Source organism: Nematolebias whitei, chromosome 7 (assembly GCF_014905685.2).
Source record: "Nematolebias whitei isolate Nwh7 chromosome 7, NemWhi1, whole genome shotgun sequence".
NCBI lineage: Eukaryota > Metazoa > Chordata > Actinopteri > Cyprinodontiformes > Rivulidae > Nematolebias > Nematolebias whitei.
Window position 1 is genome coordinate 35,652,185 of NC_056504.1, and position 14,139 is coordinate 35,666,323.

General features: G+C 38.4%; 1 protein-coding gene across 1 annotated transcript; it reads left to right on the top strand.

Annotated features, from left to right (window-relative positions):
• The first annotated feature begins 1,803 nt into the window (after positions 1 to 1,803).
• rbck1 (RanBP-type and C3HC4-type zinc finger containing 1) lies at positions 1,804 to 13,403 on the top strand. The gene is made up of 12 exons (XM_037679824.1): positions 1,804 to 1,843; positions 2,132 to 2,276; positions 3,799 to 3,895; positions 4,361 to 4,559; positions 7,057 to 7,199; positions 8,322 to 8,495; positions 8,699 to 8,859; positions 9,148 to 9,244; positions 11,476 to 11,655; positions 11,753 to 11,851; positions 12,641 to 12,784; positions 13,186 to 13,403. Exons 1-12 carry the CDS (start codon positions 1,804 to 1,806, stop codon positions 13,264 to 13,266), a joined length of 1,560 nt encoding a protein of 519 aa, XP_037535752.1. The 3' UTR covers positions 13,267 to 13,403.
• The last annotated feature ends 736 nt before the right edge of the window (positions 13,404 to 14,139 follow it).

Consider the following 14,139-nt stretch of genomic DNA (forward strand, 5'->3'; position numbering starts at 1 on the left):
CTTTTCATTTGTCTTAAATTGTAAAAAAAAAAAAAAAAAGGGGTCAGTAACTGTTAAAAACCATTAGATATTTTTAACTTTAAAATGTCACCCCTACTGGCCAAAAAAGTCTTCTCCAACAAACTTAAAGTGGCCCATGGGCCACCAGTTGATAACCACAGTTTTAGCAGATTGTTGCAGCTCTGAACACATTTAATTTGGTGAACAAAGACATAAAAGTGGCTCGTTTGATCGTAAAGGTTGTAGACTCCTGCACAAGCATATTTTAAATACTTCTAACAAGAACATGCTAACTTTCAGCGTTTTATGTTTTTTTTACTGTTTTAATGTGAATAAATGTGCACTTTCTTCATTATGTTGCAGCCCTCTTTGTTGTAAATGTGCACATCTTTTGGCTTTTTGATATGCTTTGCATATAAAGCTAATCATTTAGGCATCTTTTGGTTTATGGCTGTTTTGAAGCTTCTATGCTGAATACAAATTTAACAGAGGGCACAAAGTTGGGGCAGCACGGTGGCGCAACTGGTAGAGCTGCTGCCTCTCAGCGAGCAGGTCCTTGGTTCAAACCCCGGTCCAGGGGCCTTTCTGGGTGGAGTTTGCATGTTCTCTCCGTGCATGCGTGGGTTTTCTCCGGGTGCTCCGGTTTCCTCCCACAGACCAAAAACATGCATGTTAGACTGATTGGTAACTCTAAATTGTCCCTAGGTGTGAGTGAGAGAGTGAATGGTTGTTTGTCTCATTTGTCTCTATGTGGCCCTGTGATGGACTTGCGACCCGTCCAGGGTGTACCCCGCCCCTCGCACAGTGATTGCTGGACATGGGCACCAGCGACCCCCGTGACCCAAAATGGAATAAGCGGGTAAAGAAGATGGATGGATGGAGGGCACAAAGTTTAATTACTTGAGTTATGAACATGCTGTTCTCAGTGAGTAATAACTACTGTAAGATAAAAATAATGATTTGGTTGATGTCAAACTGTTTGTTTTTTTAACACGCATAACACTATTTTATCTAATGGCCTATTTATGATAACAACATAAAACTTTTGCTTCTGTCTAATTTGTGTCATTCATCACCTGGAAGAGGTCATATGGTGCTGATTTGGGTCATTTTACTTGATAAAGGTATTTAATATGTATCTGTTAATACTATATATATATCTATTATTGGTTGTTTTATTTGATTTTCTAAAAAAACAAAATGTGAAAATCACTTCTAACCGGCGCTTAGATCTCATGAACAAGTTTATCCATTAGGCGCCCGAATAAGCCAAGTCCTGAAAGATGCTGCCATCTGCTGGATGTTATGAGTCATTACAACATGGACATTTGCATTTTAAAAAAGTTTGAAATGCATTTCTGAGCTGTCTGTTCCTATTTTTTTTTGTTCTTGTTCTTATATATTTTTAAAGCAAAATAAAAGAATATAGACATAAAAATGTAAAAAAAAAAAAATCTTTTAAGTTTAGTGAGCAGAGGGGACGAGCAAATCGTTTCTTCCTGGACTTCAATAGTTTCACTTTCCTTTCTGTCAACTACTACAGAAGAGCCAGGATCGTCGAAAGAGCAACACCAAAGAGGAATCAAGTTGTTTCCAGATCCCAGATTTATATCTTCAAGCGCATCAAGAAGGAATAATTTAATCTTCAGGTCGAGAGGAGGAAGAAGTTTCTGTTGAATGACAGAGGAGGTTGTTGTTGTTTTTGTTTTTTAAAAACGTGTTGTAGACAGACCGGTTTGGTCACTTCGTATTTTATATATGAACTCCATACATTAAGAACGACTTTTGATTTTAGGTGTGAAAATGGCTTCAGAAGTTTCACCGAGCACTAACCTGAAAGAAGGTGGGATTTATTTTCAACTCTTTAACTTTTCATTATCGCAAAGTTGTTGTGGGGGAATTTTCTTATCGATTAGTCTGAGGCTCAAAGTGGGTCAGAGAAACACCCAGATCTTCTGAAGTTTGCAAGACAATCGGCCTCAATCGTGCTGATTCTTTCACTTAAGACTCGTGCTGTTGAAAGAGAGGAAGCTGTGGGCTTAGATAATAGTCGCAGTCATCGCAGGCTGCTGCGCAGGAATGAAGTCTGACGATACTCAGTCACGTGACCGTGGTGCGTGTCTTCATGCAGCGGAGGAGCTGGTGCTGTCCCTGAGTGAAGCCCTCAGCTGTGGAGACTCTGACCAGGCGACTCAGCTGTGTGAGAGGCTTTGCCAGCTCTCTGTTCCTGTGTCAGTGAGCATCAAGAACCAGGTCTACCCCCAGGACCCCATCAGGTACAACACAATGAAAGAACACCAAAGTCCATGCTCACTAATCCAGGTATAAAATCCAACAGTGCTCAGTCAGTCTTTCACAATGAAAGAAGTGTGTGTGTGTGTGTTACCTTGTAAGGCCCATTTTTCCAACACATACTAGTTGTGAGGACCCACTGCTCCTTATGGGGCCCAAAGGTTTAGTACTAAGTGAATTGAGGATGGTGATGGAGATGTGAAAGGTCACAGATGTTTTTCACTTATTAATGAAAAATGTTATATAACTCATTTTACCGTGTGTGTATGCATGTTGAGGGTTGTTATGACTGGACTGAGAGCTACATAAGCACGGAGTCTTTCACCCGAATAAGCAAGGAGGCTGCAAGAGTTGTCTGATAACATTATAAACAGACACTTCCTCATGCTCTCTTTGAGCAGACTTGGAGACAGAGCACCATGTAAGCATTTTGATGCTTGTATTTCAAATCTGCTTCATTTTGCAAGATTAAACCTGGGATTAAGAAAATGCTGTACCTCTCCTGTGTGGCATATTTATTTATTGAGCTACTCTACTGAAAGGAGAATATTCAATTATCGTAACATTTTGGTCCGTCGAGCGCCACCTCGACATCCGATCTCGGATCCACTAGGAAGAGCTGAATCGTGCACGAGGGGAGAAGTTGGGTTTAGGGTTGGGTATGTACTGGTAATGGTTAGGTTTAGGGTAAGAGTCAGGGTTAGGCTATAGACATGAATGAAAAATGAATGGAAGTCAATGCAAAGTCCACATAAAGATAGCAAGACAAACCTGTGTGTGTGTGTGTGTGTGTGTGTGTGTGTGTGTGTGTGTGTGTGTGTGTGTGTGTGTGTGTGTGTGTGTGTGTGTGTGTGTGTGTGTGTGTGTGTGTGAGCGCTCCTTGGAGCAAAGTTTATTTTTAGAGGGTGTTTCTTTTTCGTTTATGGGCAAGAAAGGCGTGCACTTTCTTACTGGTAGCAGTAAAAACAAATCTTATCAATCGGGTTGTGCAACCTTTATGTTTCAAATAGACTTTTTTTTTTTTTTTTAATCATCTCGCCAAGTAAAAGTTTGTAAAGAGCACACAGTCTTGAATCACGTTAAAGATGATTTGATTATTAAAAATAATAATAATTCTGTGGAGATAAACTCAGTACGTGGGATAAAGATGGGTTTAAATGAGTTATTTGATTAAAAAATAACAATAAAAAAAGACCTAATGAATGAAAATCCAGTGCATTCCAAACATTCATCACATGTGTTAAAACTTTCCTGGTAAACTCTAAACTGATGTAGAAATGTCGACAATTTCTGTGATAACTTTTCACATTGTTCATTAACAACTACCGAGGACATTGATTTTTTTTTTTTAAATTTATATTTTTAAAAGGCTACAACTTTTTACATATTGGCATCATTTGAGAATTCTTTTAAATCTTTTTCAATTAATAGTATTTGTTTTAAAATGAAACTTTAAAAAAAAAAATATATATATATATTGTTAATCTAATATGTTCTGTTCTGTAGGTTGACTGTTGGTGTGGAGGATGCCCAGTCAGAGGCCTACATCCCAGTGAATGTCATGGTTTCTTCTGGCATGACTATTGCACAACTTAAAGAGGAGGTGCTGAGCTGACACATTGTTTTTAACATTTTAATAAACTAAAGCTAAAAACAGAGGGTTTACCTAAAACTTTTGCACAGTACTGTATATAAAATGATTTAATGAGTTGTACTTGATGGCCTTCGCCAAAAGTGATTTTATTTTTTGCACATTTTAAACAACTTACGAGTGCTTTTTCTTTTTAGTTATTCAAAATATTCACATTTGACTGTAAGAAAACAATAAAACACAAGTAAGATGAGATACAGAGACCCACATCAGTTCTGTTTGGGTTTCATGCTGTGTTTAACTCAAAAGCCAGGCAGCGGGAGGAACGAGTCTTAAAAGACTCAGCAGTCTTTATATTAAATGACTGGTGTTTAGATGTTTAGTAGATCATACAAATGTCACGAGGTATTTGAAACCCTAAACTAAATCTGTGATTTTAAGATTGACACATTGCAGAACTTCCCCTCTCACTGACAGATCAGCAAGGATTTTGGGTTCCACCCTTTACTGCAGCGCTGGGTGATCGGTAAACGACTAGCTCTGGACCAGGACTCGTTATACAGCCACGGGATCCGTATGGATGGGGATCAGGCTTTCCTGTTCATCCTCTCTGCTCAAGCTGCTCATCTCACACGGCAGCAGTGCATGTCGGACCTGGAGGAACAACGTTTGACGGGTCAGTCTGCCACACAAACACACTCGAGTTGAGTTTGGAGGAACATTGGATCATGTAGTTGTTTGACAGCTATAGCCACAGTGCTAGTTTGTACATGACAACATACCATTCCATGCAGTGGTGTAGTCTACATTTTTGTAGTGGGTATACTGTGCTTAGAAACCAAAGTACACAGGTTAGTAATAGTACAATGTAATTGTCGATTTATTTAGATTTTTAAGCATATTGAACATTTCCAAATTTCTCTGATGCTTATATTTGAATAAATGCACAACAAACTACACAGTTGGTTTTGTATTAAAACCACGTTATAGAATGTATAAAACCGTATCAAAGCAAAACATGTTCAAGTATTAAGTAGAAGTACAGAAGTATACAATAGGCCTGTCTAGGAATGTGGAATATGGCATAAAATTCATATCACGATATGTATTGTGAAGGGTGGCGATAACGATATATATCACAATATGTTTTGGGTATAAAACATAATAGGAATTTTTTTAAAAGCATAGGGTGTCCTTTTGCTACCATATATTTTGAATTAAAAAAAATTCCACTACTAGGTCCAGAGAGTTTTTAAATAATAAACAAATCAAGTAGGCTTCTTGCTTGTAGTGCAAAACAGTGCAAAAATATATACAATGTAGTTTTAGCCATATGTTTTAAACAAAGGAATATGTTGTTAACTTAACAGTTTCCAGTCCTCTCACTGAAGAAATGGACAGCAACAGAGCATTTTACACTGAAACACTTCACCCTCCAAACCTCTAGTTGGCGACTCCTTCCGCTTTAATGGAGAGCTGACACAAAATGAGTCTGTGGCTTTGACCAGAGGGTCTCGCTGTAAAATCACACAACACAGCGTTTCGCAGGTTTCTCTAAAGCTGACCAACGCTTACTTTAACTTTCGACGGAAAAAAAAACAAAAAAACTTTTGACGGAACACAGCGTTTTGCGCATGCGTCTGGATATGGCAACACTACGGCAAGCCGGCCGTAGTTAGCTTGTAGCTTCGCTACTTAGCTCTCGAAGAAAAGACTTTAACGCCACTTGCGCAGTTTTCAACAAAAACAAGTAACGATTAAATCAGACAGCTCTGATTTTATACTTGAACACCATTTACGCACAGTTTAACAAAAAAAAGTAATTATTAAACTGACAACTCTGATTTTACATCAGACACAGCATTACTGCGGTTAGCCGGTAGAAGACAGATCTCTATCGTAGGCTAAATTTCTATCATTTCTACCGTATACCGTATATATCGCACATTCCTAGGACTGTCGCGATAAACAATAAATCAGTTAATCGCATGATAAATGAAAATGATCAACCTCATTTTCATTTATCGGCTTTATTGTTTCTTCATGTCTCTCTTCTACTGAAGACACCAGATGGCAAAAGGATCAACTCCAGTGTTTTTCACTGACCCCTCCCTTTCTCTTTTCTCTTTAAAATCCGTTTTAACTGTCCTAAATCGTGTTTTTGGACAGTTAAAAGCAGCTAAGCTGAGAAGCTAAGCTACAAGGTAATGTAACGGGCCGACCTCGGTGAAAAAACCTCTGTCTTGTCGAAGCTCCAAAATTCATGGTTGATACCCTTGCCTTCGTGTAAAAAGTTGATTTTCTCTGCGAAAAGAAGCTGAGAACTTGTTTACTGATTTTTTTATTAATAGCTTTGCGTGAAAAATGCTATGCTAAAGAGCACAAACCACACGGAGTGTCTGCCATTTTGAGAACCGAAGAGAGACAGCCCATGTCATGTCAAGGGGCCTCCCTCCCATTTTTCTTAAAGAGACACGTTGCTCTCCCTCACTGTCCATCCTTTGGTTCAAACAGTCTTATACTGTCATCTGGTGGTTGAAAAAGGTACTACACACAAAAATTAACCTACATTTCTTCTTAAATTTGACAATAATGACTAATTATTGTATATTTGACAATAATTGCTAATTATTGTCAAATTTCAACAATATTATTGTTTATCACAATAATTTCTGAGACAATTAATCACCCAGCAAAATGTGTTATCGTGACAGGTCTAGTAAACAATAATTTGCTGGATAAGTGAATGTAATAAACAAGCGCTGCATACATATGGATATGTTTAACTGACATTTAACGTATCAATGACACGTGCCTAATGATATTTCATGTATCAGTGGGCACTTTTGAATGGGTATACCGAAATTCTTAAGCTTTTCTAGTGGGTATAAACGTGCACTGTCAGATGGTGTCAGAGATTGGCGCTCTCTGAGTTGTTTCTAAAAATAGAAACATGCTTAAGCAGGATTACTGGAAACGTTTCTGTGAGATGGTTTTATCAAATAATTAGTAAACAAATTAAATAAATGATAGCGTTGAACATAATAAATATATTTTTTATATAAGAAAGTTCACCAAATGATACAATTTGGTTTGTAAGATACAACATTTTGATAACGAGTAGATCAGATCAGCTGAACACTGAAACTGTTTCCAAATTCTCTCTATTTTAGGTATCATGAAGTCAATGGTGTTAGTTTCTAGAGGACCAGGTGGTGCTAGTGCAAAAACACCTCCACCCCTCGAGACTTCTCCTCCCACTCTTATTCCTAGAAACCCAGCTGCTGTTAAACCTGTGCTGCCTCCTAAACCTCAGGTGAGGACACCGACAGAAATATTTGGCATCAGCATCAATTTATATATATATATATATCCATCCATCCATCCATTATCTTTACCCGCTTATTCCATTTTGGGTCACGGGGGTTGCTGGTGCCCATGTCCAGCAATCACTGTGCGAGGGGCGGGGTACACCCTGGACAGGTCGCAAGTCCATCACAGGGCCACATAGAGACAAACAACCATTCACTCTCTCACTCACACCTAGGGACAATCCAGAGTTACCAATCAGCCTAACCTACATGTCTTTGGTCTGTGGGAGGAAACCAGAGTACCTGGAGAAAACCCACGCATGCATGAAGATAACATGCAAACTCCACCCAGAAAGGCTCCCGGACCGGGATTTGAACCAGGGACCTGCTCGTTGAGAGGCAGCAGCTCTACCAGTTGCGCCACGTGCTGCACTAGATTCTAAACAATGTTTCTAAACACTCTAAACACTTTAAAAGAGCACAGAATGTCATGATTTTCCTCTCTCTGCCTCCACTGCTCTCAGCCACCTGCAAGCGTTCTTGGCCACGCCCACTTCTCCACTCTGCATGAGAACAGAGTGATCAGCAGCAGCAGGAAGTTTATCCTGCAGTACGGGCTGCACAAAGGTGCAACAGGTGCTAAATAATTAAAAATGATTTATTTTAAATAAAAATTTAATGTTGTTTTTGTATTGAACACTTTTTGAATAAAAATGTCATGCTGATCGTGTGGCTCATCCATCAATCAGCCAATTGTGTATCGTCCAATCTTCTTTTGGAAAACCGCAATAGAGCAAGTCTGCGATAAACAAACCCCGAAGTAGTGAGGGACTACCATATATGTGTTTACATGCATTTGCATTTACCATAACTTAATTTTAGATCTTGTTGCCACATAAGTATGGGTTCACCCTTGACCTTTTTGCTTTTAAACACTGTATTTTCCTTTTAAGCAACCATCAGTCTCAGTTTTCAAAAACCAAGAGTCAGAATCCTGTATAGGACATACATCGGCCGACCCTTCCCCCTTTTTGTGGCTGAATTACTCAAGATGCACAGTAAACTCCACACTTTTGGGCTTGTCAAGAAACATCACAGTAACTGTGTGTTTTTGTTTACGTTCGTAGTTGGGCTGGGCCTGTACATTGTGTACCTACATTAATAAACCTACACGGCCTGGATGTGAGATATGCGGAGGGGATAGGCCCGAGGACTACAAGGTACCAGACATATATCAGCCAGACCAGGAGGAAATCCAACGGATTGAACAGGAACAGCTGGCAGTTCTGCAGTATGAACTGGTAACTATGATGCTCATTAAAAGCCAAGCAGCAGGATGTTAGATGTTTGTGTGAAAATAACCATGGACTATTACATAGAACTATTATGAAGGAGCAGTTTAGTTTTATTGGAAATTGTTCCCGTATTTTGATTGTTCTAAGATTTTAATTGATCATGTTCAACTTTTATTCTCCATCTCTGTGTTGCACTCAATGTGATGAAGGCTCAGCAGGAGGAACGGAACCAGAACTATTTATACCTTTTGGCAACAGAAGACCAGAACCTTATCCTAAGCACCTCAGAGGCCGATTGTCCCATTTGCTTCTCCACTCTGATGCCAGGAGAGGGTGTTGTTCTCCGAGAATGTCTGCACACATTTTGCAGGTGTGGTAAAACATCACTTCGTAGCTTCATGCTAGGATGTAAAACAGCCCTTAGCTAAACTGGAGGTCTGTTCCTGAAGTTGTCGATGATGCTTGTGAGGTAATTTATACGACAATCATAGAAAGGTGAAGTTTCTGAACAAGATCAATAGAACAGGGTATGAGCACTTAAAGAGGATTAAGAGAAATTTGAATAGGGCGCCTGTTATTTCCCACATTTTATGTGGAGTTTTCCAAAATGTATAAAACAATATGCAGACAAATGTTTTATGTTTTTGTTTTTGCTCAGGGAGTGTCTAAAATCGACAATAGTGAACAGTCAAGATCCTGAGGTGTCCTGTCCGGACAACTGTGATAGCAAGTTACTGGACAGAGAGATCAAAGAGGTGAGTGAAAACAAAAGATGCGAATAAAACGAAAAAAATGTCATCAAACTCCAAATTGGAACAGAGGAAATTGATGCTAAATAGTTTAGCGATATGGGGCTTAAAATTATTAATTATCAGTTACGAGTTAAGCTCATAATATATGCATGTATTATGCAAATAACCTCATTGTGTGGGCACCAACTTTCTCTTGGAGAGGAAAAAATCAGTCTATTTACCCCAAATCAATGTAAACTTAACGTGAGTTCTTTTCTCATGTTTAAATAATATCTAATCAATTAATACACACAGATATGCCAAAATAATCACAAATTCAGTTGATTTTTATGTATTTTATTATGAAAATTAATAATCTGTGACATATAAGATGATGAAGATTATGCATAACAAAAGTTAACTGAATATCAAATTATGTTGAATCAGTGAAACTTAAAAGGCAGATTTTTGACTGGTTTCTGTTTGTGAAGTAGTTAAAATTGTGTCTAAGGTGAGCAGTAGTTTGTCTGATAAGTTGTGATGTAGGTTCACCAGAAAGGCACTGAAAAGTCTCTCTCCTATCAAGATGTAGATAGTCATAGCATGTTTCCAACAGCTGCTTAAATGGTACCAGCCTCCGATGTTCTGTTGACTGAGAGGCTGAGGTCTCCTCAAAGTTCACCTGTCATTGTTAGAGGGACGAGGGTCCATATGGTAGTCAGCTTGGGATTTACTACTCTGCTGGTTCTGGTCAGATTCTGTATCTTTCTCTCATCCTGAGACATCTGCAGAAAGGATGCTTCTCTCCTTTTTGAGGTCAAGTGCAGAAACGGTGTTTCTTCTCGCTCCCAGTTCTCTGTTGAAGTGTGTTGGCTTCGGAGTGTCTCTTCAAAGCGTGCGTTTCTCAAACGTTTTCTTAGAAGCGAAACTTACTGTTTGCGCTGAAACAGATAGGATTGGTCCATCTCTTCCCGGAAGAGGTGGTCCTAACTCTTGGCCTTGTTTTTTTCATAAAGGCCTATTAAATAAATCTAGAGTCCCTTTTCTCTGCCTTAAAAGTTTCCTTTCAAAAGAGAAAATAAGACAAATGTATCATCTTAAAGAAAAATTACTTAAAACATACATTCTCATGAATAAACATTCAGGTATGACATATTTTGAATCAAACTTAAAACATGCAATGTTTTACCAAAGGTGTAACTGTTCATCTCATGAAAATGAATGACATTAAACAAAAGGGTTCTTGTGGTGTTGTTTTCATGGGAACCAGTCTGGGAGAAATACTCCTTTTTGCTAAAGAAAGATATCAAAGTAGCGAGTTCGGATGTTTCAAAAACTCCGAGGTCAGTTGAACAAAAGCTCTCATTAAAACGATTTGCCTGTTTCATGGGAAATGAGTTCATATTGGCAGTGAAGTGACAGTTTTTTAATAACATTAAGCCAACTACGGAGTTTGTGAGCTGAGCTGAATATTTGTAAAACAATGTCTGTTCGTTCCAAAGGGAATAGATTAATCTTATTTTTAACAATTTCAAACACAGGAATGATATTTAAGGTGAGGTGAACTGTTTTCTGAGGTGATGTTCCCCTACAACAGACCACACGTTAATATAGCTTTTGCTGAAATATTTTATTTAACTTTGCTTAAAACTCACATCAAGACATGGACGATGTCTGACTTCAGATGAAAACTGAGAACGGACCGAGCTGCACAAGACAAGCTGCTACTGACCTGAGGTCTTACTGTCAAAAAATAAAACCAAACTCAAAGCTATTTATTTATTTCATTAAACTGTTTCCTTGGTATTCATTGGTGCATAAATAAGACGGACTCCCATGTTTATAGTCATCCATCTATTTTCTAACACTCCTCTTAATCCCAAAGTTAATTCTCAATAATCCAGGAAGAAATCCAACAATCTTCAGTCAGGTCATCTGGACGTTTTTTTTCTTTTTTTCGAGATGTTTCGTCCTTCATCCATAGGACTTCTTCAATCTGAGGAGCCACCAAAACAAATTGATTCCCACAAATGAAATACTCCATAGTAGAATAAAACAGTTTGCTGGTGCTAAGATGAACTCCGGGGGCCGCCCTCTCCCCCGGCAACTCTACGTTTTGTCACCATCCAGATGACCTGACTGAACATCGTTGAATCCTCTTAATTAATTTTATATAAGATGTTTTTATGTCTCTTATCCATAAATGTCACAGCCCAGTAATACATAGTTTTTCTGTTTTACTTGTGGTTCATCAGTTGCTCACAGAAGAGGAGCTCCAGCGGTTTATGGAGTTGCGCCTGAACGTCGCAGAGAGCCGCTCCGAGCACAGCTTCCACTGTCAGACTCCCAACTGTCGAGGGTGGTGCATCTACGAGGATGAAGTCAACGAGTTCCACTGCGAGATCTGCAAAGAAACCAACTGCATTCTCTGCCGAGTAACTTTGTCACATACATTTTCTGACAAATGTATTTTTTTCCTCCATAATAAGAGGAGCACAAAACATGATGGATGTTTTTATTATTATTCTTTAGGCCATCCATAAAGACATGAACTGTAAGGACTACCAGGATGACCTGCGGATCCGAGCACAGAACGACGAAGCAGCACAGAAGACAAAGCAGATGCTGGATGTAGGTCCAAAAGATGAGTGCAATGATTCAAACAGTGATGTTCTAACTTAAACACCCACTTTCAGTGTGGGGTTACGGAATGAACAGCAGCAGTTTTATTTTTATCTTTTCTGTTCATCGTAACCAGAAGAACAAAGCCCTTCCTGTATTGTGCTCCTAAAACAGGCAATTTTGATTGGTCGTTAAAGAAGCAATGGCTTTAAATTACATATTGAAAAAGTAAACTGTAACAGTGGCAAGCAAAACGTTGAATATTACCTTCTTAATGGTCCAGTTATTATCTAATCTAACAGCCTAAATGTGATTTATTTATGAATAAAAATGGGTCAACTACCTCTTAGTTCTTCGTTTACAACGAGAATCATTAAGGGATTTTATTTTTATTTTATTAATTTTTTTTATTGTGAGATGATTTAAGCATGTTTGTTGCCTATTAGCTTATCTTGTACTTTCAAGACTGTGTCCAATTACTGATAAGTTAGTTACATATTATATTAGTTACTCATCGGGATCTTGTTCATAACTTGGATCTTTTTTTAATGCTAATTTAAGTTTTATGTAGTTTCTCATGAAAATGTGATTGATTTTCTGTATAATTAAATGTTTTTTCTAAGCGTCACTGGATTGAGTCAGTTGGGTATGTTTTTTTTTACTCATATCTTTGCTAGCTTAGCCATCCTGTAAACAGTTTAAGGGTATTTGCTAAAAAATGATCTTCCAAGTTGTTTGGAGGTACTTTTTTGACAACTCCCTAACATTCCTTTTTGGTTTTGCTTTGCTCTGCCATAGAACTTGCTAACGAACGGAGAGGCCATGAATTGCCCACGCTGTGACATCATAGTCCAGAAAAAAGATGGCTGTGATTGGATCTGCTGTTTGATGTGCAAAACCGAAATCTGCTGGGTCACCAAGCAAGCTCGATGGGGACCAAATGTAAATATATAAGCAGATATCCTGATGCATGCTCAATAATCCAGGTATACATCTAACAAGGTGGAGTCAGGTCCTCTGGACAAATTCTTCTTTGTTGAAACGTTTTGTATCCAGAAGACTTCTTCAGACTGAGGAGCTGCAACAAACTCAGTCTTATAAGCAGCACCTTCTCATAGTGGATGAACCAGTTTGCTGGTGACAGATAAAACTGGTTGTTCACATGCAAAATGTGAGCAACTAGTTTTGGAACCCGTCCAGAGGACCTGACTCAGCCTTGTTTGATAAATGCACATGCACAAAACCAGGAAAAAAAAAAAAGTCACTTCATCGGTTCAGGTAAAGTGTTGTGTTTCATGTTTGAAGTGTGCATCTCATGTTTTTTTTTATTTATTTATTTACAGGGACGTGGTGACACATCCGGCGGCTGTAGATGTCATCTCAATTATCAGCCTTGTCACCCCAACTGCCAAAACTGTCACTGAGGCTACACTACAAAACTCACACGCAGTCTCAACATGCACTATATGAGCAAGTTCAGAGCAGATGTGATGCTTACAACCCCTGGCCTCTTACATTATGTATTTCTATTGCCCTAATTATGAAAAGCTGATCAAACTCCTTTGTTATAACAACAGATAATTCTGCCATACCATACACATTCTGATTAATATCTGCACGGGAAGGAACAAGCTGTAATTTTTAAAACAAAAAGAAAATTCATTGAGACTACTCAAGTCTAAATGTAGGATTAAAATAGATTTGTAATAGGACTCGGACCTCTGGGAAATATGAGACAGCACTGATTTCAGGTTCGATTCAAAATGGCAAGAAAATACTCAAACGTTACACAACTCTAGTGTAAAGATCTTCATAGTTGTTTTCTGTGCAGTGTTTAACTACAACCAAACAATGACAACTAAAAATATGTTTTAATCATAAAAAAAAAAGTCATTTTACAATTCATCATTGATCAATAAAACACTAGAGTAACTTACAAACGGATGAAACTACTGGAACTAAAGTGATGCCATTTAAATGTATATGAGCTGGAAGTATTCTGTTGTTGTAAAGAGTATATTTGTGCTTTGTGACTAAATGTTGGTTGATTGTTGGAATTGTGTGCAATTTGTTATTTGTCGATCTACGACCAGACTGGTGGAAGATCCTGTTTCCATTGAATGATTGTTCTCTTGAGGCACTTAAAGATATTGAAGTATAACTTAGAGCAGTGGTTCTTAAAAGTTTCTGCTTTGGCTCCACAAACTATAAGATGTACAGACTTATGACCCCGACTACTGTTGAAGTACACAAACACAGCTAATGAGCCATTTGACCACATGCCTTGTCAAATATAC

Excerpts from the sequence above, each read along its gene's own strand:
- rbck1 (XM_037679824.1), top strand. The coding sequence starts at position 1,804 with ATGGCTTCAGAAGTTTCACCGAGCACTAACCTGAAAGAAG. Across the intron at positions 9,245-11,475 it reads TGGACAGAGAGATCAAAGAG|TTGCTCACAGAAGAGGAGCT; the intron begins GTGAGTGAAAAC and ends GTGGTTCATCAG. Across the intron at positions 11,656-11,752 it reads CCAACTGCATTCTCTGCCGA|GCCATCCATAAAGACATGAA; the intron begins GTAACTTTGTCA and ends ATTATTCTTTAG.